Source organism: Hippopotamus amphibius, chromosome 10 (genome assembly GCF_030028045.1).
Source record: "Hippopotamus amphibius kiboko isolate mHipAmp2 chromosome 10, mHipAmp2.hap2, whole genome shotgun sequence".
NCBI classification, from domain to species: Eukaryota; Metazoa; Chordata; class Mammalia; order Artiodactyla; family Hippopotamidae; genus Hippopotamus; species Hippopotamus amphibius.
The window spans coordinates 48,919,597-48,941,388 of NC_080195.1; the positions used below are offsets into that span (position 1 = coordinate 48,919,597).

The 21,792-nt window shown below is 53.6% G+C and overlaps 1 protein-coding gene across 10 annotated transcripts in view; it reads left to right on the forward strand.

Annotated features, from left to right (window-relative positions):
* The window catches only part of MYLK (myosin light chain kinase), a 258,615-nt gene that overhangs the window by 219,442 nt on the left and 17,381 nt on the right, over positions 1–21,792 (forward strand). For all 10 annotated transcript variants that reach the window (XM_057696224.1, XM_057696227.1, XM_057696226.1 and 7 more), the window contains 6 exons: positions 556–858; positions 8,415–8,447; positions 8,535–8,628; positions 9,970–10,173; positions 15,783–16,000; positions 17,209–17,332. In XM_057696224.1, the coding sequence (XP_057552207.1) occupies positions 556–858; positions 8,415–8,447; positions 8,535–8,628; positions 9,970–10,173; positions 15,783–16,000; positions 17,209–17,332 (976 nt within the window). The remainder of the gene's footprint in view (positions 1–555; positions 859–8,414; positions 8,448–8,534; positions 8,629–9,969; positions 10,174–15,782; positions 16,001–17,208; positions 17,333–21,792) is intronic.

Sequence of the window (21,792 nt, forward strand, 5' to 3'; positions counted from 1 at the left end):
AACTGAGGCACAGAGAGGTTAACAAGTAATAAATGAAGACAGAGTTGGATTAAACCCAGTGTGTGACTTCAGAGCTCACTGTGCTGACTGTCAGCAGCGCGGGCATTTCCCGGGCCTCAGAGAAAGCGGAGACTGTCCTCTGGTTATGTCACAGGTCACTGGCCTCAGGCCTGAAGGAGACACACAGATACACACATTGAACTCTCTCTCAAAGCATATTTCTGATGGGAAGCAATCCACGCCGCCTAGGCAGCCTCCTAGATCTGTTTACACCGAGAAATATGTTTATGACTTGGGCAAAGCACAGGAAATCGTGATGTGTAGACTGGAAACCTGACCAAAAAAGAGGGGGGTTTTGAGCAAATATGTATTTGTGGGGCTTTCCGTACAGGCAGGTGTGTACATAGGTGCGACTATGTGGATGAAGGAAAGAGAGCCAGGACCAGGGACCACGGCTCCTGTCCTGCAGGCTTTCTCCCATGATAGAGTGAATTAACAAACTTCTCTCCCTGCAGTCTTGCAGAATTGGGTGATGGTGTGCTTCTGTCTCCCCAGACAAGCCGGACCCCCCGGCCGGCACGCCTTGTGCCTCTGACATCCGCAGCTCCTCGCTGACCCTGTCCTGGTACGGCTCCTCGTACGATGGGGGCAGCGCTGTACAGTCCTACAGCGTCGAGATCTGGGACTCGGTGGACAAGACGTGGAAGGAACTAGCCACATGCCGCAGCACCTCATTTAATGTCCAGGACCTGCTTGCTGACCGAGAGTATAAATTCCGTGTGCGCGCAATCAACGTCTATGGAACCAGTGAGCCGAGCCAGGAGTCTGAACTCACAGCGGTGGGAGAGAAACCTGAGGGTAGGCTGCCTTCCTTTCACCACTGGTTCAAGATCAGTGTGCATGACTTACCTTGTGTGTGTAGAAGCCTGTACTGAGAGGGGTACAAGGGAACTGACAAGACATCGCTGATGACTGGCAGAGTCTTTTGGGATCTTGATTTCCAATGTTAGGATGCTGATTCTCTAAAAGAGGTACCTATGGTCTTTCAAAAAATATTGAACCAGCAATTTTGGTACACTGCCACCAGGGGGCGATGGTGTGTTGATCAGGAGCACAGTCCTGGAAAGCGGGAACTCAGGTAGACCTACAGTTTCAGCATCTTCCCCTACCCACTCATCCACCTCCCTCCTCTCTTGCGCTCATGTTTGAGGGTCTACTCAGTGTCAGATTCCTGGGACACGAAGACTGATAAGACCGGGAGCTTAAAATCTAACAAGGAGCTAGAAGACAGCTAACTGTAATGAGATGGGCTACATCCCATTAGAGCAGCATAACAAGTTGTGGAGACACAGCAGAAAGCAGGAGTAATTTTGCCATTAAGGTTGGGAAAGGCTTTCTAGACGTAATACTTATGCTGAGCCTTGGAAAAAGGAGTAGGATTCCGAGAGGCAGGGAAGATAGTGAGAGGCATTCCTCGTAGAGGAAACAGCGTGAGCGAGAGTACGAAGTGGTAGAGACCCAGGGCATTCTGAGACTCTGGTGTATGGCCAGGGCATATGCCGTGTGAGATAGAATGGGGGGAAGCAGCCCAGAAAGGACAGTGTAGGTGAAATTGTAAGTTCTTCAAAGGGTTCAGGCAGGGGCTTAATACAATTAGATCTGATGTTTAAGAAAGAGAATTAGAGGAAGAGTAAACCTTTGCTACTCAAGGTATGGTCTGGACCAATAGTCTTGGGATCCTGGGAGCTTGTTAGAAATGCAGACTCTCCACAGCACCCCCCTCCCCGCCCCCGCCATCCAACCCCTAGTGCCTTCAGAATCTTCATGTTAACATCATCCAGCCCACCCCCCATGGATTCACATACACATGAAAGTTTGAGAGTAACTAGAGTGGACCAGGGGGATGAGATTGGAGTCAGTGAGATACAGACTGCGTCTCTGTGGTGTTGTCTGGGAGAGGGATGGTGAGGCATGGACGAAAGCCTCAGGAGGTGAAATTGACCATTCCTGATGCCTTTTTGGGCAGAGAATTGAAGGAAAAAGTTAGAAGAGTCTAAGACTACTCCTGGGTCCTGGCTTGGATAACTAAACAGGAATTCAAGAGCCATGTAGAGGTTAACCCGTGGTGGCTAACGTGTATTAACCACTTGCTATAGGCTAACGGTATGTTAAGCACTTATGCTCATGGTGTCACGCCTCTAACTCAGTGAAGTAGATACTGTTGTTACCCCCTTTTAACAGATAGGGGGGCTGAGGCTTAGAGGGGTGAAGCTACTTGCCGAAGATCACAGGGCTTGGAAATGGCGTGTTGAAGCTCGAACTCAGAGCTGTCTGGCCCCGCGCCTGAGCTCCTTTGGTTAAACTGATGGTGGAAGTCAGGCTGCCTCCCAGTGACTTGGAGGTTCGACAGCAGGGAGTCCCAGAGGTGGAAGTTCTGGTTACAGTCCTGTTGAGTTCAGGTGTCTGAGGGATCTCCACGGGGAGGTGTCTTCAGACTGTTGGATGAGAGCTCAGGAGAAAGGTTTACGCTCGAGCTACAGGTTTGGGGGTCTTCACTATTTAATTGGTAATTGAAGCCATGGGCATCAATGAGGGCATGGAGAGGGTGGTAGAGGAAGTCTACAGTGATATAGAAATCAAAGAGCCTGCACGGCTGGGAGAAAGGACTGAGAGGGGAGGCTGGAGCCGTGTTGTAGAAACACGGGAAGCAGTGAGTGGCAAAGAGGAAAGAGGTGAGGATGCAGGAAGATGTCTGGATTTAGCCCCTTGATATACAGTGACCTTTGAGAGCAAATTTCATAGTGTTTTCACAGGGTGGGAAATGGTTGCCCTGGGGCTAAGGAATAAATGCAAGAAGGAGAGGCCAGAGGTATGGAATGTTACTTCAAGAAGTTTCATGCGAGGAGAAGAAAACAAGTGCTGTGAATTTAGGATGGAGGCAAGGTTGGGGGCAGGGAGGAAGGAGTAGGGGACACAAGTGAAAGAGCTCTAAGGAGAGAAGGAGCTTTAAGATGTAAGGTAGAAAGAAGACTAAAGGACCTGGAGCTGGATGGTGTGCAGGTCCTGAAATCACCACGTGGCCACAGGCATCATAAGTATGGAAACTGGCATTACCGTTTGACACCCCTCTTCAGTTTTAAAATTTAGGTATAAAATAGATATTAAACTTTACTCTCAAATTAGATGAGGGCTTCAGAAAGAAAGTTTGGAGGCTGCCTATGGAAAACACACCAAATTTATAATTTTGCCTGTGCAGCCCTGTCCCGGGGCCTTTGCCCAGCGAGCCCTAGAGATCCCCAGAGAGCAGGTCTCCCTGGGAGCCACGGCGTGCTGTGCGGGCGTGGGTCGTGGAGCCCTGCCAGGCCTCTTTGCAGTTTCGTGGGGCTGCTGCCCACTCGCTGCTCACAAGTGTCTTGTGAGAGAAAGACTAACAAAACTGCCACCGGCTACCCTTTGACGTGAGCAGAGTGGGGAGCAGACTGGTTAGAGTGGGGGTGCCAGGAGGGGCAGCCGGGTTCCAGCCTGCATGTTTTCAGCATATCACTCTGTCCAAGAAGATGACTCCCCACCTCTTGGAAAAGTGGCAGAAAAGGGATAACATGGCAGTGAGATTTGCATTAGCTGGAAAGGAAAACTTCCAGGTCCTTCATGGCATATACCAGGAGAGACTCTAGAATCCCTGATGAGCCCCACAGAGGACCAGAGGCCACAGGAGCTGCGAGTGTGGCTCTTAGGAGGCCAGGAAAGCAGCTTCCAGGGCTGCGAGGATGGTCTTTGAGGAGGGGCTGGGACCACTTCCCTCCAGGCAGCTGACCTCTCTCTTCTTGCCTGTGGCCAGCTGAACCCGCTTCAGTGGTCCTCGGAGTCTCCTCCTGGGGCCCGTCCTGGCTGGGAGCAGACAAAGGGAAATGTTGACATCGCCTGCAATCCAGAGGAGGGGTCCAGGCCACCCAGGGCTTCCAGGCTGGAAGCTGCTCTCACCCGCAGGTCCAGCGGGCTTGTCCCAGAGGAAGGAGGGGGAGGGGCGGAACAGCCCACAGCGTCCTCTGAGGGGTGGAGGGCAGAGGGGGCATGGGAGGGCGAGGGGAAGAGGTGGGGGTTCCAAGCGAAGCTCTCTGTGGGCTGCTCAGGTGCCTGTTTGTTACAGTCTGCGTTGACCCGCTCTCTCCTCTTTAAAAGTGCAGCGGCTCTCAGAGAAGTGGAGGGTGGGTGTGTGTGTGCACGAGTGTAGGAGGGGGATGTGATTATGGTAGGTCATTTCTGTGAGCCCGCGGGGCCTGGTGGTCATAAAAAAGGCAGTGCCAGCTAACCCTCCCCCTGTAAGCGCAGCTCATGTCGGCTCTCATGTCCCCACCGCTGCCACAGCCCCTCCTGCCTCTGCCTCAGCAGCTTTAGGTTTTGGCTTCGTCCCCACCTCTCAGTTCCGTCCCAGCCCTCGCTCTGCACTCGCTCACCCCGTGTGTCCTGTGCTCCTCCTGGTCCAGGCGCTGCGGGGGCGCTAGGGAAACGGTGGAGGACGCAGCACAGCACGGAGGTCCCCACCCAGCTCCAGGGGCCTCCTCATGCCAGAGCCCACCCTCAGACCAGGAGCCCTAACCTGACAGCTCCCTCCTCTCTTCCCAAACCTGAGCAAACGAGCACCTCCCCTTCCCCCTCCCACCCAGCACAGCTGCTCTCTCCCATCGCAGCCAGGACCCCATCTCCACTCCCACCCTACTCGGCTCTAACTCCTAAACCCACTCCCACCCTTGCTCCTGATCCTAACTTGTTCTGGTCTGTATAGTTGTTAGCAAACAGCCGTCCTAGAGGCTTCTGGCAGAGTCGGGGCTTGCCTGAGCCCCGAGGTGGAGACGCAGAGCCCCTAGAGACTCGCGCGCCTCAGCGGCTCGCCCTGAGCTGGAGCCGCGCCTGCTGCGTCCCCCGTCTCCGGGGCGAGGCCGCCCTCTAGCGGCCGCTAGGCGCACAGCAGCCCTCCGCCGTGCGAAAGGACCGCTCTGTCTGGGGAGCCGGCTGGACCCGTGCCCTGTGGGGGCCCTAGCGCTCGCCCTAGCGCTCGCCCTAGCGTGCAGCTGGTCCTCCCCCGAACACCGCTCCAGGGACATGGGACTCATCTGTCTGCAGAAATATCTCTGAACCATCTTCCAAATAGTTCTTCCACTTAGCTCTTGGATCTCACAGCTCTTTCTGAGTAGATTTTTTAAAAAAAATATTTCATTGAAGTCCTTTCTACTGCAATTTAGCTCCTTCCTCAGTGGAAAGATGGATCAAGTGGCCACCTCTCTCATTACTTCCCCTTTATGCGTGGAGAACTTGGCTAATTGAATTGTAGCTTTTCCCCTGCTCCTCTGGGGTTCCTCCTCTCGTGGCCATTTCCCCTCCAAATAGAGTGGAGGCAGGACAAGAAGGAAAAGGAGGGATGGAAACGTCTCAGCCTGGAGCCTGGGTCCGAGTTCCACACAGAGGAAAGGTTGCTGTGTAACAGGGAGCCAGAGACAGGGGTGTGGATCCCCTGAGGTTGAGCTGGGTCCCCGCAGCCACGGTACCAGGAAAGCAGTCTGCATCTTGACTGCTAAGGAGGGAGGCAGGAAGTGAGGGTAGGTGTGGTGTTTGAGATGAAGGCAAGAAGGCTAGCTCTGTTTCTAACTGGTGTCAAAGAGATGGGGAGAGGCCAGTTCTAGAACTGCATGCCTTTCAGGGCAACCTGGAAGATGCCTCCAGGGGACAGGTCATTCCTCACAGCAGTGCTGCTTCTTCACCAGGAGAGGACAGACAGTTCCTCCTAGAGATTCCAGGCCAGGAAAGCCTGCCTCTCTGTCCTTTCTTCTCCTGTCACTCATTCCACACCAGGATATGTGGCGTGGGGTCAAAAAGGTCAAGACAGGTCAAACCACTGTCTCAGCCAGGCACCACGGACCAGGATGATGGGGCCTCCCTGACACTAAATGTGGTTTTTATTGTTAATATTTTGTCTCTAAGGCCCCATCCAGTGACTGAAACCCACAAGTGTTCAGTTAATGATCACTGAATTGACTGGAGTCTCTTGCTTTCCTTAAAGCCCTGTTTGAAATACCATTGTTGAACTAAACTAAACATCTCTTCAACCTATTTCTTGTTCCTATGGTAGCTCTTGAGATGTGATTTCCATATGCCAACAGCCTTCCTCCTATGTGAGGTGTAGCACTGAATTGTTCTCCAGTGTTACAGTGTTCATTAGTTGGTGAAAGTTCATAACCCTAATCTCACCCTTGGCTGTTGTGATTTTTTGTTTTATTATCATATCTGCTTTAGGCTTCTTTCCCAAACAGAGAGGCCTAACCTTTTCTGATTGTCTTCACCTGGCGGCTCTTCCTTCCAATGGCTCGTACCTGTGCCAGCTCTGTAGACTTTCTAAGTGCCAACAGCCAGAGTTCCAGGATCAGGGGACCCCAGGCTCTACCAAGGGCAGAGTAATAACACCTGTTTGCGGCCAGTGCATGTTTCCTCAGTGACAGCATCCTGTTGGCCAGAGCATTTGGTTGAGGAACAGGGCTCCTTTTGGTTCTAACTAGATACCCTAGGGCTTGTCACACTGCAAGTCTGAATGATTCCATTTTCCCTGAACACATGACTCCATTACTGCCCTCCGGGTGTGCTGATCTCGGGTACATTTTGGTCATTTATGAACTTGACAGTGTCACTCTCAACTCTCAAATCTGTGATTAGATCAGTTATACTCACATCCCGGCAATATCCGTGAACCCAGTCACTAATCTGAGCGTCCCTGTCGACCTTATCCTGTTTTATTTCGTCTCTGGCATTTTCCTCTCTATGATAAATATTCCTCCCAATCCCACTTTGGTTTTTTAAAACTAAACTTCATCAACAGAGTTTTAAGAACTCTAAACAATTCACAGCCTCTCTTGTTCCCGGTCACATGCTTATAAACTCTCTCAAAGCTGTTTTCCAGCGAGGGGTATGGGAACTATGTGACTTTTCTCAAGTTTTCTGCTTAGGTTCCAGTAATTTGTTCTGCCCTCGGCCTAACAGAGAGGCTCAGTGTCTACAGTTCTGAGCTGCACCTTGTCCCTAACCCACACCTTCACCCCCTTACAGAGCACACAGAGCTGGGCCTGCTCCCATACAACCCCTCCCTGCTGGGCAGTGTCTGACCAGCCCCACTGCCCCATCCGCTCTGGTCTTTCCCCCACCTGCCATCCCCTTCCTGTCCTCAGCCTTACTCTGCTGGGAGCTTCAGCAAATCACACCCTTTCCCCCAGTCTTGTCTCCCCCCGCCCAACACACACACACTTTAGAAATCCTTGGCCTCTCTGGCTTCCTCAGGTCTTTCTGCCTCTGCAGAAAACCTGCCTTGGCTCCCGCTGGCAGCTGGGACACAGCCCCCATCATGGCTGAGCTGCACCTAGTACATCACAAAGCACAGCATCCAGGGCTAGCCAGGGACCCGAGAAATCACCCAGAGATACAGTGCTTTCCTTCGCAGAGGAGGAAACTGAGGCCCAGGAAGGGAAAGGCCCTTGGCCAAGGTCAAGAAGCCACAGTGGTTCCCTAGGGACAAAATTTGCCAAAGCAAAGGAAAGCCTGGACTTCTGAAGTGGGCGTGTTTCTCTGGACCCCAGCCTGTCCCCTCACTTCCCCCCTCATCCCCTCCTGACACATCTGTGTGAACAGCCAGCGTGGACTGCTCACATCCCCTCCTCGCCATACCCTAAGCACCCTGGCTTCCTGAGTGACGTCACCCACCTCCTCGCTGTGTTCCATCACTTCCTTTAAGACACAGCTCAGGGGCTCCTTCTTTCTAGACTAATTGCTCTGACTTTTATACTTGCCCCACTTGTGTCACCTTCCCTCCATTGTCAACTCAGTGTGTGCTGCGATAGGGTGTGCTTGATTATATAACCCCTGTAATGATAGTTCAAGTATATGTGTTTTTGCCCCTCCAACTAAATTATATATAAGCTCCAAGAAAGGAGGCGAGATCGTGCCATCTGTATTTTGTTTTGTATACCCATGATCACTGGCAAAATACCTGCTGCATGGCTGGAATTCCAGAAAAAGTTCTCAGTAAATGGATAAATGGATTTGACACTAGTAGCAATGATATGTTGCTGACTTTTAAGCCGGAGCAGAAAGGGACTGTCTCCGTTGTGTGTAGGTTCTGAAAGTCAGAGGGACTAGAAGAGATGTGAAGAAAGGCATGTCTAGGGGACCTCGGAGGGGCTGGGTGGGGTGAGGAGGCCAGTGCCAGCGATGGGTACGTGCCCTGTTGCAGCACGGGCCCACCGACCCCGTGGCGATGCCCGGAGCTCTGGGCGTGGAGGTCTGGTGCCTGGGGAGACGGAAGCCTGGCGGGGCCCCCAGCACGTGTGCTCTCGACAGGCCTTCTTTGCTCACCGCCACATCCTCTCTCCCCGCAGAGCCGAAGGACGAAGTGGAGGTGTCAGACGACGGTGAGTGCGGGCCCCTGTCCTCGGTAGCGTCGGGGGGGGGGGTGAGGGGTCTGATGGCCCACACTCACCCCACCCCCCACCCTGCAGATGAGAAGGAGCCCGAGGTCGATTACCGCACCGTCACGGTCAACACCGAACAGAAAGTGTCAGACTTCTACGACATCGAAGAGAGACTAGGATCGTAAGTGGAGTGGGAGGCTCCCTTCCGGACCTCGGGGTGAGGGTGGCGCAGGCCCGGAGGTGCAGCCCTGTGCTGCTTCTTCCTGTCCTTCCCGGGGTTGCGCCAACGCCTCAGGCACGGATTCCTGCAGGACCGGGAGGGCTTGACCCGTCAGCACCCACGACAGCGTCGCCCGCCCGGGGCTCTCCTAGCAGCTGCTGTGCCCCGGGCTCAGCTCCGCAAGCTCGAGCAGGCCCGTCCTGCTCTGCACCCCGTCCCCCGCCCCCCACAGGACATATCCCAGGGCAGCGGGTCTGGCTCGGCCTGTCTGTAGGATCTCTTCCCTTTGATCCGTGCCCACTGTTCAGCAGTTGCCTGAAGCTTTAGTGCTTCAGGAAAACCCGCCCCTGACGTGCATCTCCTGTCCTCACCCCTCCCTTTGTGAACTCAGTCCGCAGTCTTTGCTCGGGCTCTTCCCTGGGCTGCCGAGACACCAGTGGACTCAGACGCCGGTGCTGGGCCCTCGGCACAGCCAGGCTGTCCCCACCAGCAGTGGCACCCAACGCTGCCTGCCTCCCACTGACTCTACCCCTGGAGGAGGATGGGAGGTGGAAGAAAAAGGAATGGGGCTCAGCGCTCATTTCCAGAGGGTTTCTGGCAAATACAGGAGTGACACCAGCCTCACAACAGTCCTGGACAAGGACCCTGCGCTGTGACGGGAATGGTGCCAAAGGAAAGCCACCACCCCTGTCCCCGAAGCAGGAAGCAGGGGCCTTGCTGGGCTGTCTCCAGGGCCCTGGCCCTAGAAGGGCGTGGAAGGAAGGCAACCACTCAGAAATTCTCTGTATTTGGGGAGGAATTCCTCAACCTGACGTCATGGGTCCTTTGCGGGGGGGGGGGGGGGGGGGGGGGCAGGGAGGGAAAGAAGCCTGTCACCAAGATTGAGGCCTCAGTCCAAGGAGGTGACAGTCCTAAAAGAACAGCAAGACAGGACAGACGTTGGGCGGGGACACAGGGCTGGACATGGGCTGACATTGACAAGTGATGGAGAGTAGGTTTGTCAGAATTAGCAACGCATTTCATTGATCTAGAGCAGGGATGGGCAGACTTGTTCTGTAAAGGGCCAGTAATGGATGTTTCTGGCTTGTGGGCCGTTTGGTTTACGCCGCAACTACTGCTCTGCTACTGAAACGCAGAAGCAGCTACAGACAGTCTGGGCACAAACGGGCATGGCTGTTTTCCAATAAAACTTTATGTATAAAAAGAGGGGGGCCAGGTGGGTCCCACAGGCCATCACCTGCCAATCCCAGTTCAGTGGAGAGCTGGGCTACACTGCCTTTTCTCTCCTCCTTTCATTCGCAGTGGGAAATTTGGACAGGTCTTTCGACTTGTAGAAAAGAAAACTGGAAAAATCTGGGCAGGGAAATTCTTCAAGGCATATTCGGCAAAAGAGAAGGAGAACATCCGGCAGGAGATCAGCATCATGAACTGCCTCCACCACCCCAAGCTGGTCCAGTGTGTGGACGCCTTCGAAGAGAAGGCCAACATCGTCATGGTCCTGGAAATGTGAGTGACCCAGCGGCGGGTGGCCTGGGCGCCGTGGGCCCAGGAGCCCCTCGTGTGCCTCCCCCACCGTCCCGGCCCATCCTCCGCCCCAGGATGGAGAGCGCCGCGGGCTGGGGTGTGTTGTGCAGGACACTCAGCAGCCTGTACAGCCAGGTGCGGACCACCCGAAACAGCCCATCTGTGCAAGGTGCTGGCCCCGACCCACTGCCCGCCAGCCCCCCGCTCCTCTCCAACACACGCTGGCAGGGCTTCGAGGACCCCGGCCCCCCTGTCACCCTCACCTCCCTGTGAAAGGCCCAGGGCTACCCCTCGGCTCCTTGGTTTCATTCAGGGCATCCGGCCTAGAGGGGGCTTCCAAGCAGACGCGGGGGACAGAACAACCTCCCGGCCAGCCTGTGAGAGAGAAGGGGGCCCGGGGCCGGGGGCTTGGGAGGCAGGGGTGTAAGCCTCGCTCCCGTCCTCCCGCTCTGCTCTGCATGCCCCTGGTCCACGCTGGTTTGTTCCTTGGACCTCTCACTCACCAAAGAGTAGCGCTTTCTGAGCTGGGTCGTACACAGGCAGGGGGATGCTCAGAGGATGTCCAGCCCAGGCTTTCCTGGGCTCCGCTGTTTCTCTGAGTCCCAGTCCTCCACCTCTCTCCCCTCTGAGCTGCTGATCTGCATGTGCACAGACACACACACACACACACACACACACACACACGAAAATGCATACACTGGAGTCAGTAAGCCAGGTATCCTCCGTAGTGTGTACTTTTTTAAGCATTTCCTTTTCTTTTTTAAATTTGAATTTTAAAGGCATATGAAACAGTCATATCAAGAGACAAGAAAATGCACAATGAAAAGTCCCATTCCTACCCCCTGTCCTCCATCTACCCTGTTCCTACCCCACCTCACCACCACTGGCAACCAATTTTGTCTGTTTCCTTCCAAAGTTTCTTTATGAAAATGCAGGCATATATTACGTATATATATTATTCATATTCATATATATATATATTCATATTTCCCACCTTTTAACCCAAAGACAAGTTGCACGCAGTATTCCGTGCTTGGCTGCTCTCCATTCAACAGAGTTTCTCGGAGAGAGGCCCGTATCAGTAGCCAGTGGGCCTCCTCACTCTCCCGGCTCCCTGGGATCTCAGCGCATGCAGAGACCACAGTTTATTCGTCTACTTTTGATAGGGGCTTGGATGGTTTCCAGGCTTTTGCTTTTGCAAAAAGGCAAGGTTTGTAACCTTGAACATGCATCTTTACGCTCACGCCTGTGTACGTGCACAGGATACACTCCCGGAAGTGTGGGAGTGCTGGAGCTAAGGGGCTGTGCATTTGAAGGCTTTAGCGATATTTTGAAATTGCCTTCAGCATCCTTGAGTTGCCCATCCTGAGCTTCAGGGATCTCAGTCCTTTGGAGAGGACTCTGTCAACATCCCCATGTTCTTTCCTGGGAAAGGTGGGGACCAGGGAGGCCTCCCCAGTTGGAGGCGTGACTCCCCTCACTCTGTGGACCTTGGCTGTGTTTCCTTTCAGTTTGTGATCTCAGGGAAGGCAGTTGTGGTTTAGAGACAGACTTGAGTCTGAGAAACCTCACCTCAGTCCCCGTTCTGCCTCTTGTTGTCCGATCTTGAATAAGTGACCCGACTGTGCCGGTCGTCAGTTTTATTATCTGTAGAAGGAGGCTATAAACCATCTCGTGAATGATGTGGGAATTAGATGGAATAACATATCAGGCGCAGGCTCTGTAACTGTGAGTTATTCTTAAGCATATGATGCATCGGCTTTTTCTGTATCCCGGCCTTTTTTCCATTTAAAATTATTTTATGAGCATTTTAACACTAACTGGATGTATGGAACAAATCCTGCTATTCAGGAAACCTGGGGTCAGCTTCTGTTACTGTTGAGCCGTGATTTTGTAATGATTAAATCCTTCCAATGAGGAGAGGTATTTGGATTAGACTCCCTTTTGGTTCTAAGATTCTGCAGTTCTGTGGAACTTTTACACAGATTCAAAGAAAATCTCTTCATCCCTTAGAATCAGTTTTCAGCCCCAAATTCAAACTTCCCTCCTGACTTCTAGGAAAGATTTAGCCCATGTCCACGGCCTCAGTCACTATACCTTCACGATAGCCCTGTGGGCTGCAGCGTTTCACATTTATTGTAGAACAGGTTGCTTGGTCCAGGCAGTGTGGGCGTGTGGGGACATGTGAAGAAATGTCTTATCTTTAGAAGTTAAACCTTGAGCAAGTCCGTGAGAAGGTGCGGGAGCGGGTAGGAGGCAGCCGAGCCTGGGTGAGGCCAGCAGCAGCCCCAGTGGGCAGAATACCATACTTAGCTCGGAACTGGGAGTTGGCAAGCTGGGTGGAAAATGTTGGGAGAAAACGTAAGACGGCTTCAGCTGGTCTGGCTTTCATCCCTTCACCCTACGCCTCCCCCGTGGACAGGCGTGAGTCTTACGTGCACTGAAGGCAGATGATTCTCCTGCACTTGGGTTAAGGAGCTTGCCCCTTGATGGGAACTTGACCCAAGAAGAAGGAGCAGATGCATACTCGATCTGTACTTCCCTTCCAGCTTAAACAGACCTGGCCACTGAGAAGGCAAAGGCTGGCTTTCAGCAGTACAGTTTGTTCTTCTCCTTGTTTGATGGAGAAACTGAGATTAAGAGAAGGACAATCCCTGGTGATACAGAAAATTGAAAATGTATCGCAGGGTCCCAGCCTTCAGATGAGCTGCCTCAGATACAGTGAGAAACCAGAATTAACGTGTCTTCAGCCTCTCTGACCTCTGATTCCAGAACAAGCCCCCATTGCTGTAGCAGTGTTGCTCTGATACAGGGGTTCCTTCAGGCTCCAGGCCTGGCGTCAGGGATGGTCCTTTGGGGGCATTGCAAGTAGTGATGGGACCCTGAGCACGGAAGCAGATGCGCGGCTTAGGCTGAGTCATCCGTTGCCCGTCTCGCCTTTGTGCTGCTGTTGGCAGCACGGAGCCAGGGATACGAAGCCAGCTGCCAGGAGACAAGGAGGAGAGGGTCAGGTGTGCCGCCCCCTGCAGGTGTCATCCTTCCGGCTTCCCATGAGGGCTGGCCAGTGTCTACAGTTGGGGGATAAATTCGATCCTTTGGGATAAAGTAGGTCTTCACTCCCTCCCTGTTAATGGGTTAAGCACACATTTCCTCAGCCCAGTTTTGGCCCATGGCTTTATCCCATCTCTGTGGGTGGCAGCTTCTTTCCACTCACTGTCTTGAGCATTTTGAAAAAAAAAAAAAAAAACAAAAAACCTATATAGAACCATTAATCCTGTTTGTGTAACTCCCTGCATCCTTGAAGTTGGACCACAGGAACTGTTTTCAAAATACATTAAATAGATTTGAATAGGTTTGAACCAGTTTGTACCTCTACTGAATAGGTTACCTCTAGAAGTGCAGCAGTAGTTATCTCCACAGCTCAGATTTCTACCACTCATTGCTTCAGATGTTCCCAAGGACACTGGGGAAAAAAAAAAAAAAAAAAAGCGAAACAAAAAACATTGCTTGCTTTTTCGGAGTATTTTAAATTTAGAACCAAACATTTTGGGGTACCTTGTCTGGGCCAGATATTGCCATGTATACACAAGGGTCTAGAGATGAGCTGGGCCTTTTCCAGACATGTTTACAAACAACTGTAAGACAGGCAGACTTGGTGCAAAAAGTGCAGAGATGAGACTGTGGGAACCCAGGGAGGGAAAGAGCGTATGATGAAATTGGGAGTGATTTCTCACAGGACACGCATGTCAGCTGGCCTCCCAGGGTGGTGATTGAGTAAGCCAGTATTTCTCAGACTGGTTTGATCTTAAGAATGACCTGGGGTACTCATTAAACATATGGATCACAGACCCTTCCAAGATTTTCTAAATCAAAATCTCCAGGGGAAAAGCTTAGGAGTCTGTATTTTCAACAAGAGCCCCCACTAGGTCTTAAAAATAAAAAAAAAAAAGGATAATTAACATTATTGAGCACTTATTATGTGCCAGGCACTTTTCTAAGTGCTTTACCTGCATTAATTCACTCAGTCTTCACAGCAACCCTGTGTTTTTATCTGCATCTTACAGATGAGGAGATCGGGGCTCAGAGATAAAAACGGCCCGAAGCCTAGGGGCCTAGGAGTGGAGATTAGAGTTGGTCTTAGAGCCGAGGTGGAGAGCAATAGAAACCAAGGGTTTGAGGACAGAGGCGCCACCTGCTGGCCGCACAAAGACCGCCGTCTTGGTTGGTTCTAAACAAAGCATTGGTTCCAGCGCCTCCCTGCGGCACCTGGCACAGACGGACCTTTATCCGCTCAGCCCTCCCGGAAGTCTTTGTCCTGTGGCGACGGAGGCCCACAGGGGCTTCGGTGTGCCGGTCCCCGTGATGCGTTCTTGTCTCTCTCCCTCAGGGGTCAGTAACAAGACCCATGTGGCCTGCAGTAGGTTGTCGAATGGTCATTAAAATGTGCTGTGCACACACTGCGTGTCAGGCATGATGCTTTACAAAAGTTCCTTCATCCCTAACTACTACAATGTAGGGACCGATGAGGCAACTGGGGCTCAGAAAGGTTCAGTAACTTGCCCACGCCACAGAGACAGGACTCAGACTCAGCCCTTTCGCGTCTTTGTGATGACTCCCCTTAGAGGAGTGAAGGCCCAGAACGAAGCACACTCAGCCTTGAGTGGGTCTACAGGCCCTTGTGAAGAAGAGCTTACTGATGTCTGGATGCTACAGAAGTTTACCAAGGAGATGCTTTCAGCTTTCTGAGCAGCAAGCCAGGAAGGTGGGTCAGAGGGCTGGGAGAGGAGACTAGGGAGGCCCCACGTGACTCAGCATTTGCACGGAAGGGAAATGTGCTGGCTGGCTGGCTGTAGCCTCTGGGCCAGTCTGTAGAAAAGATGCACACGGCAGGCCCCAGAACCACCATAGCCAGGATCCAAAGTCTATGGTGAGGCAGGAAGGATGTCTTACACCCCCAGCCTGGGCCAGGGAGCAGGCGAGACAAGGTAGTTATGGCTGGAAGGAGTACACTGATGTTATAGGCCTAACCGGAGGAAGCAAATACATCACAGCTGTAAGTAAAACGGGTTACAGCCCAAGAATTTTACAGATACGCTGAGGCTTCTTATTACTGAAGATATTTTTCCATTCCTGGCTATGCAGAACACGCTTATGGTTACTGTGAGTTTTTAAACTTCAGTTCTTTATGACGAAAAGACATGGCTGGAGAACAGGATACTCCCTTCCATCTATAGTCATCTGGGGGAGAGAGGCTGCCTGGCAGTCACTCTTTTTGCTAGGGAGGTCATCCTGGATCTCTCAGTTCATGACCGCCTCTGAAACTGCCCAGCCTAGATGCGTCCCTGAATCCCCCCGAAGCTTCGTGGGCACAGGCAGGGTCCCCTGCACAGGAAACCAGGAGGCCTGGGCCCTCCTCACACAGAGGAAGACTGGAACCAACATAACGGGGCAGTGGTCTGGGACTCGGGAATCTGCAGAAAGTGCCTGCACACCCTAGCCACCCCCATGCCCTGGGCTTTCCTGCCCTGACCCTCCCCCAGCCTGCCGGGCTCCCTGCTCGCGTGGTCTGAGCGCCCCCTCCGTCCCCGCAGCGTGTCCGGGGGTGAGCTGTTCGAGCGCATCATCGACGAGGACTTCGAGCTGACGGAGCGGGAGTGCATCAAGTACATGCGGCAGATCTCGGAGGGCGTGGAGTACATCCACAAGCAGGGCATCGTGCACCTGGACCTCAAGCCCGAGAACATCATGTGTGTCAACAAGACAGGCACCAGGATCAAGCTCATCGACTTCGGTCTGGCCAGGAGGTTGGGTAAGGCTGAACCGCCTCTCCCGTCGTCCCCGACGTGTCGGGGCAGCGGCTGCGGCACCGGATACTTGCGGGGATGCGCCAGATGGGAGCTGGGATCGGAGATCACGGAGACTGCCCCCTCCCGCTTACTAGCTGTGGGAACCTATGTCTCAGATTTCTTACCTGTAAAGTGGGATCATAGGGGTACCCACCTCATAGAGTTGTTAGGGGGACGAAATGTGTCAGTGTAGGTAGGGTGATAAGAGCAGTGCCTCGCATGTAGTAAGCCCTGTGTAGGTGTTTTTTTTTTTTTTCAACAGAATGTTTTGGTGATGGTGCTTCCTCACACGTGCATCCTGTCGCACAGTTTCCAGAGCCCTTTCACATGCTTTCTCTCACTTGATTCTCACAGCAGCCCTGTGAGGGAGGCAGGGCTGATTTTATGAGCCTCAGTTTATGGACCAGGAATCCGAGGTTTGCAGGACCCTTCCCCAGCGAGTCCCACCGCGAGCTGGGGTGGAGTCGGGACCTGGGGCCTAGTCCAGGGTCCTCTGTGGCATCTCTGCTGCTCCTGCAGGGCAGGGCGTGACGGGGGAGACGGTCGGGGGGCATTTTGGTGGCTGCAGCACCTCAGGGTTACCGTTTTTCCCGATTACCTTCCAGTAGCTCCCAGGAAGAGCGATGTGACCCTACCCGTGGAGAGGTGGCGGGGAAGGGGAGGAGCTTGGCTCAGGACTCAGACCACCTGGGTTAGGTCCTGACCACCACTAACGCAGGGGCACATCCCTCCCCGGGCCTCCCTTTTCTCCTTGGGAGATGGGGGTCATCCTCCCGCGGGTTGGCGAGAGTATGAAACAGGAAAGTCCTCGTAAAGCAGGCAGGGGGTACAAATGACAGGGTGAGTGGCAGAGATTATTTTCAAGCACAAGTCACGGCCCCTGTCTCAGGGAACTCACGGGAGAGAAAGACACGGGGAAGACCGTTCGATTTGGGCAGGGCTGTAGCGCGCTCTCCCCGTTCCCCCAGCCCCACCCGAGACGCGTAAGGGGCGCAGTCTGTCCGTTGCAGGGGTGTATCAGTGCGCTCGTTCCACGAGGAGGCCGGCGTCTCTGCGCCGTCCTGCGAGGGGAGAGCCGCTGAAGGCCGGCCTCGCCTGCCTCCCTCCCGGCCTTCCCCCGGGTTGGCTCAGGGCTGTTGTGCCGACCGAGTCCTCTCCATCCTGGTTGCAGAGAACGCGGGGTCTCTGAAGGTCCTCTTCGGCACCCCGGAGTTCGTCGCACCTGAAGTGATCAACTACGAGCCCATTGGCTACGCCACAGACATGTGGAGCATCGGGGTTATCTGCTACATCCTGTGAGTCCTGGGGCGCGTGGGGGAGGGGCCCAGGCTGCCTCGGTGGTGACGGGACCGGCGTGGGTCCTGATGGGAAGGCTGCCCCGCGTCGGGGGGGCGGCAGGCTCCCATCCCCCCCTCTCCGGCCTGCCTCGCTGGTGTGCCGCTGGTGACATCGACGGCCCATGTCACATGTCTGTGGGAGCCTCTAGCTCCACGTGCCAAGAGCTCCATTCTGGGCCCCTCACCGTCCCTGAGGCCGTCCAGCCTGGGGCCTTTGGTCAGGAGGGCAGGAATGTGGCTGGTGCCGTGTAATTTACCGTCACATGTGTACATGGGTCCACAGAGAAGCAGAGAGGGAGCCCGGTGCATATCTCCTGTGGGTGTCATCATCATCTTCAGAGCACCACACCCCATCCTCCTGGCAGGGGGACCCCAACTGCCAGCCTCATCTCTGGGTCCCGTATGTGGACGAATTAACAAGCACTTTTGATGATGGAGCCTTCAGCAGGGCCAACAGGCAACAGAAAGCTACTGTGTAGTAATTAGAATTGGGAGATTAGGTGGAAAATAGGAAGCCATTCAGTTAACAAATGCTGGAGGAAAAGAGGGGAGGCCAGCGATCTAGACCAGTGCTTCACAGACAGTAATACGCAGGCATCACCCGGGCCTCTACTTAGATTACAGGTGCTGATTCGGAAGCTCTGGGGAACCTGAGAATCTACATTTCTGACAGGTTGCTGGTTGGGGGTGGTGCTGGTCTGAGAACCACACTTTGAGTACCGGGCCTTAGAACACACCCTCTTACTGGGATCTGGCTGATTTAGTCTCTGAAGCTCCGGGCTGCAAGCAGGCGTTAGCCTCAGCGGCAACACACAGTTATGGGATGGCTTCCCTGAAGATGTTGATATGCATGTGGTCATTTTGAAAAAAAGTTTTTGTTGTTAAAGCAAAAGGACAAATTAAACATTTTCATAGAAAATTTGAAGGGAACCTCTAAGAATACTTCCTTAGATCCCTGGGGTCTTCAGACTCCAGTGTGAGAAATGGCTTTGGTGATTCTGCAGGACCGCCAGGTTTAGGAACCATTGTTACAAAAGCTTTAGCGGAAGTGGGGTGATTTTTTAGTGCAACGTGGCTCTTTCACATGCTCAGGAGTCTTAGTCTCCCTGTGGCCTAAAGGACAGCCTCCCTCAGCTGAACCTGTGTCACAGGTTCTGTGCCCCATTTCCTGCTTGGGTCACCCCCACCAGCCCAACCTCCCCAAGAGCAGTGGAGAATAAACTCTGGCCAGGAGTGCATCTCCCTGCCTCTCCCTACCCAGTCCCCTCCAGGAGAAGGGTGCTGAGGAGTGAAGAAAACTGCGCCGGATTCTGGAGTGCTGGCCCCTCGGTAAATAAGGAGAGCAGCGCAGTGGTTTGGGGCTGCCCCAGGCTGGCTGGTGTTCTCACTGGATCTTTCCCCGGGAGAGGCACCTGACTCTCTGAGAAACAGTCTTTCATCCGCTCCGTCTGTTCAGGCGTGGTCCCCGGGTCCCCCTGCAACCCCCGAGGAGACTGGCCTTACCATCTGCATCCGTTTTCTCACTGCTGTAGGATCGGGGATCATCCGTGTAGTCCTCACAGCCAGCCTGGGAGTGGGACGTGGCAGGGGTTCCATCTTCATTTGGCATTGAGGTCACGAGGGCCAGGGAAGCCCACGTGGCTGTCCACTTCCCACAGTCCTAGAGCACGGCCAGCTGTCCCAGTTCACCCAGCACTGACAGGTTTCCCAGGACTTCCAGTGCTGAAGTGAAGACCATCCTGGGCAAACTAGGACAACTGGTGTCCCTACGGGTCCGGGCCAGAGCAGTGACTAGACGCTCGGTGAATTTGCACAGTCGACACACCTATCCCCAGACCCAGAAACCACACATTCCCAGGCCCACAGCCCTCCTGGTGCCCCAGCTCCGGCCACTCCCTCGGGGGTAACCTGATCCCCATGCTAACGCCACGCACCATGTGTGCATGTTCTTGGACTCTGCATAAACGAAATCACACAGACAGATGTGTCTGACCTCTTCTGCCCCATGTCGTTAGTGACCGCCATTCACGTTGCGGTGTGTAGCTGTAGGCTCTTCACTCTTGGTGCTGTGCAGGCTTCCACTCTGTGAACCTCATCCAGTTTACCTATCCGTTCTACCCTGATGGGCTTTGGACTAGATTTGTTTGGGGTATCGTGAGTATTCTGGTACATGTGCTTTAGTGAATATCTTTATGCGTTTCTGTTGGGTATATAGTCTAGAACTAGAATTACTGGGTCATGAGAGCACTTTATTTTAAAATGAAAATTCTTTGACGTGGAAGAAGTAATTTGGATAACATGTTACACGGTTTGCTAGGTTACTTTTAAAGCCGAGACCTAGAAATAGGGAAAGACTTTTTTAAATGGGGAGAAAATAATTGTGATGCATGGGGCACCAGCCTGAAAGCATCTGGACAGGGGTGCGAGGAGGGTGGAGTGGTGCCTGTGCAAGGCGGGCCGTTGAGCCGCGGGGGTGACGACTCAGGCCCACCCCACACAGCCTCCTGCAGCCTCCCCAGCAGCCTGGCTCTTGCCCCCACCTCTGGGGGCGGCTCTGTCCCCTGGGGCTTTTCCTGCTGGCTGTCACAGTGGGAACGGAGGTCTGTCTGGGAGTCTCCTTCCTGAACTAGGGCTCTAGTAGGGCGCGTGGGGTGAGAACAGGAGGAGGAGCCAGCCGGGTTGCTTCCGCTCAGCCCCTGCTGTGCAGAATTCTGGAGCCGCTGCTGGAAGCCCCTGGAAGAGGTTCTCCGGCGGCCCTCGTGCCTCCTCCATCCCTCTCTTTGAGCTCGGTTGTCTGTCTGGCAGTCCTTGTCAGGGTCACCTTCCTTGTTTGTACCAGAGGACCCCCGTCTCCTTTCTGGGGCTAGTGAGAGATGGGGAGTTGGGGGGCAGGTGATAACAGATGTTCGCCTCAGCACATGTTTGGTGAGCACCTCCTGAGTGAGCAGCTGTGTCCCGTAGGTTGTTTTGACTTTGCTGAAGGAACTCCTTCTCACCCCCTCAGGGAGATCAGGGCGGATCCTGTCATGACACAGGAGACCTGGCCCCATTGCCCACCCAGGGTCCCCAGGCAGGGCAGAGATACAGCAGGCGGGGTTGTGGGGTCCCTACCCTCTCACCCCTGATTCTGAAGGGAGATAGCAGATTTTGTGAGTCTGCTGGAGACTTCTGCTGTTAGCAACACCCATTGGCGGGAGGGGAGAGGACTGGGCTCTCTGAGCCACACTTCAACCGTGAGGACATTCTAAGCCCTGCCTCCTCTTCTGAGAGCTCCTTCCCTCTCCTATCTCCCTCCCCCCCCATTTCCTGGGACTTGGTGTTCCCTCACTGGCTGTGGGGACACACAAACCCTTCCCTGTGTCCTGCCCTCACCCCTACTCCAGAATTCCTTCTCCTCCTCCCCTCCCCCACGCCTCCCCTCTGTTTTCTCCCTACCGTCTTCCTGCTGTGTTCAGCAGCGGACTTCCTGTCTCAGCCCATTTGTGAGCATGCACCATGGTCCAGAGAGCCAGGTTCATCCCCGTCTGCAGTCTGACTTCTGGGGACAGCAACCTGGTGAGCTGGGGAGAAGTCCCAGTGCCCAAACATCAGGTACCTACTCAGACTCAGATTTGGACGCAGGGCTCTTCAGAGGGATCCAGTAGCTCCACCCAGGGCTGCCTCTGCCCTCTTAGCTGCTGAGTCCGGACGTGCTCTCTGATTCTAGCTCCTGAGACCTCTAGGCTCCCCACATCCACACCAGGCCCAGACACCGCCTGCAGGTTTTGCTCTCCAGGGACTTGGGCTGTGGTTAACATGACTAAACCCTGCGTCTCACTGTCCTACGCTGCTGCACAAAACGATGCCCAGCTCTTCCCACCGCACCAGGGAATGAGTATCCCAAGGCTAAAATGGGATAAAAGACTAACCGCTTCCTAAGTGCTCAGTAGTTCTGCTGGCAGATGTAGGGTCCCCTTTGCTGGCCATTCATGCAGTGGGGTCATTTGCTGCTTAAAAAACACTGTAGAGAAAGTGTAGTTCAAGAGGCATTTCTGCATTCTGTCTCCTGATGTTCTGTCCTGGGAGCAGAACAGGCCTCTGTATCAGATCCCCTTGTGAGGTCTGGCTGCAGTAAGAGATTAAGAATTAAGAAATTAGAACACCCTGCACTCGTGTCCTTTGTTGACTTGTTAGCACAAAGACTAATATTCAACCATTAAAAATGAACATTAGGACTCTCTATACACTTGTGAAAGACAATTTGAAGTGAAGAAAGAGTAGAGCATCTAAGAACTTGCCCACACTGATTACAATTTTGTGAAAACCAAAGAAATTCATTGGTTATGCTGGGGAGGAAACGCTTTCCTCCACCTCGTAGGTTCAGTTCTTGGGGGGCTGCAAATCAAACTGACAAAAGACAGATTAACACAAAGAAAACA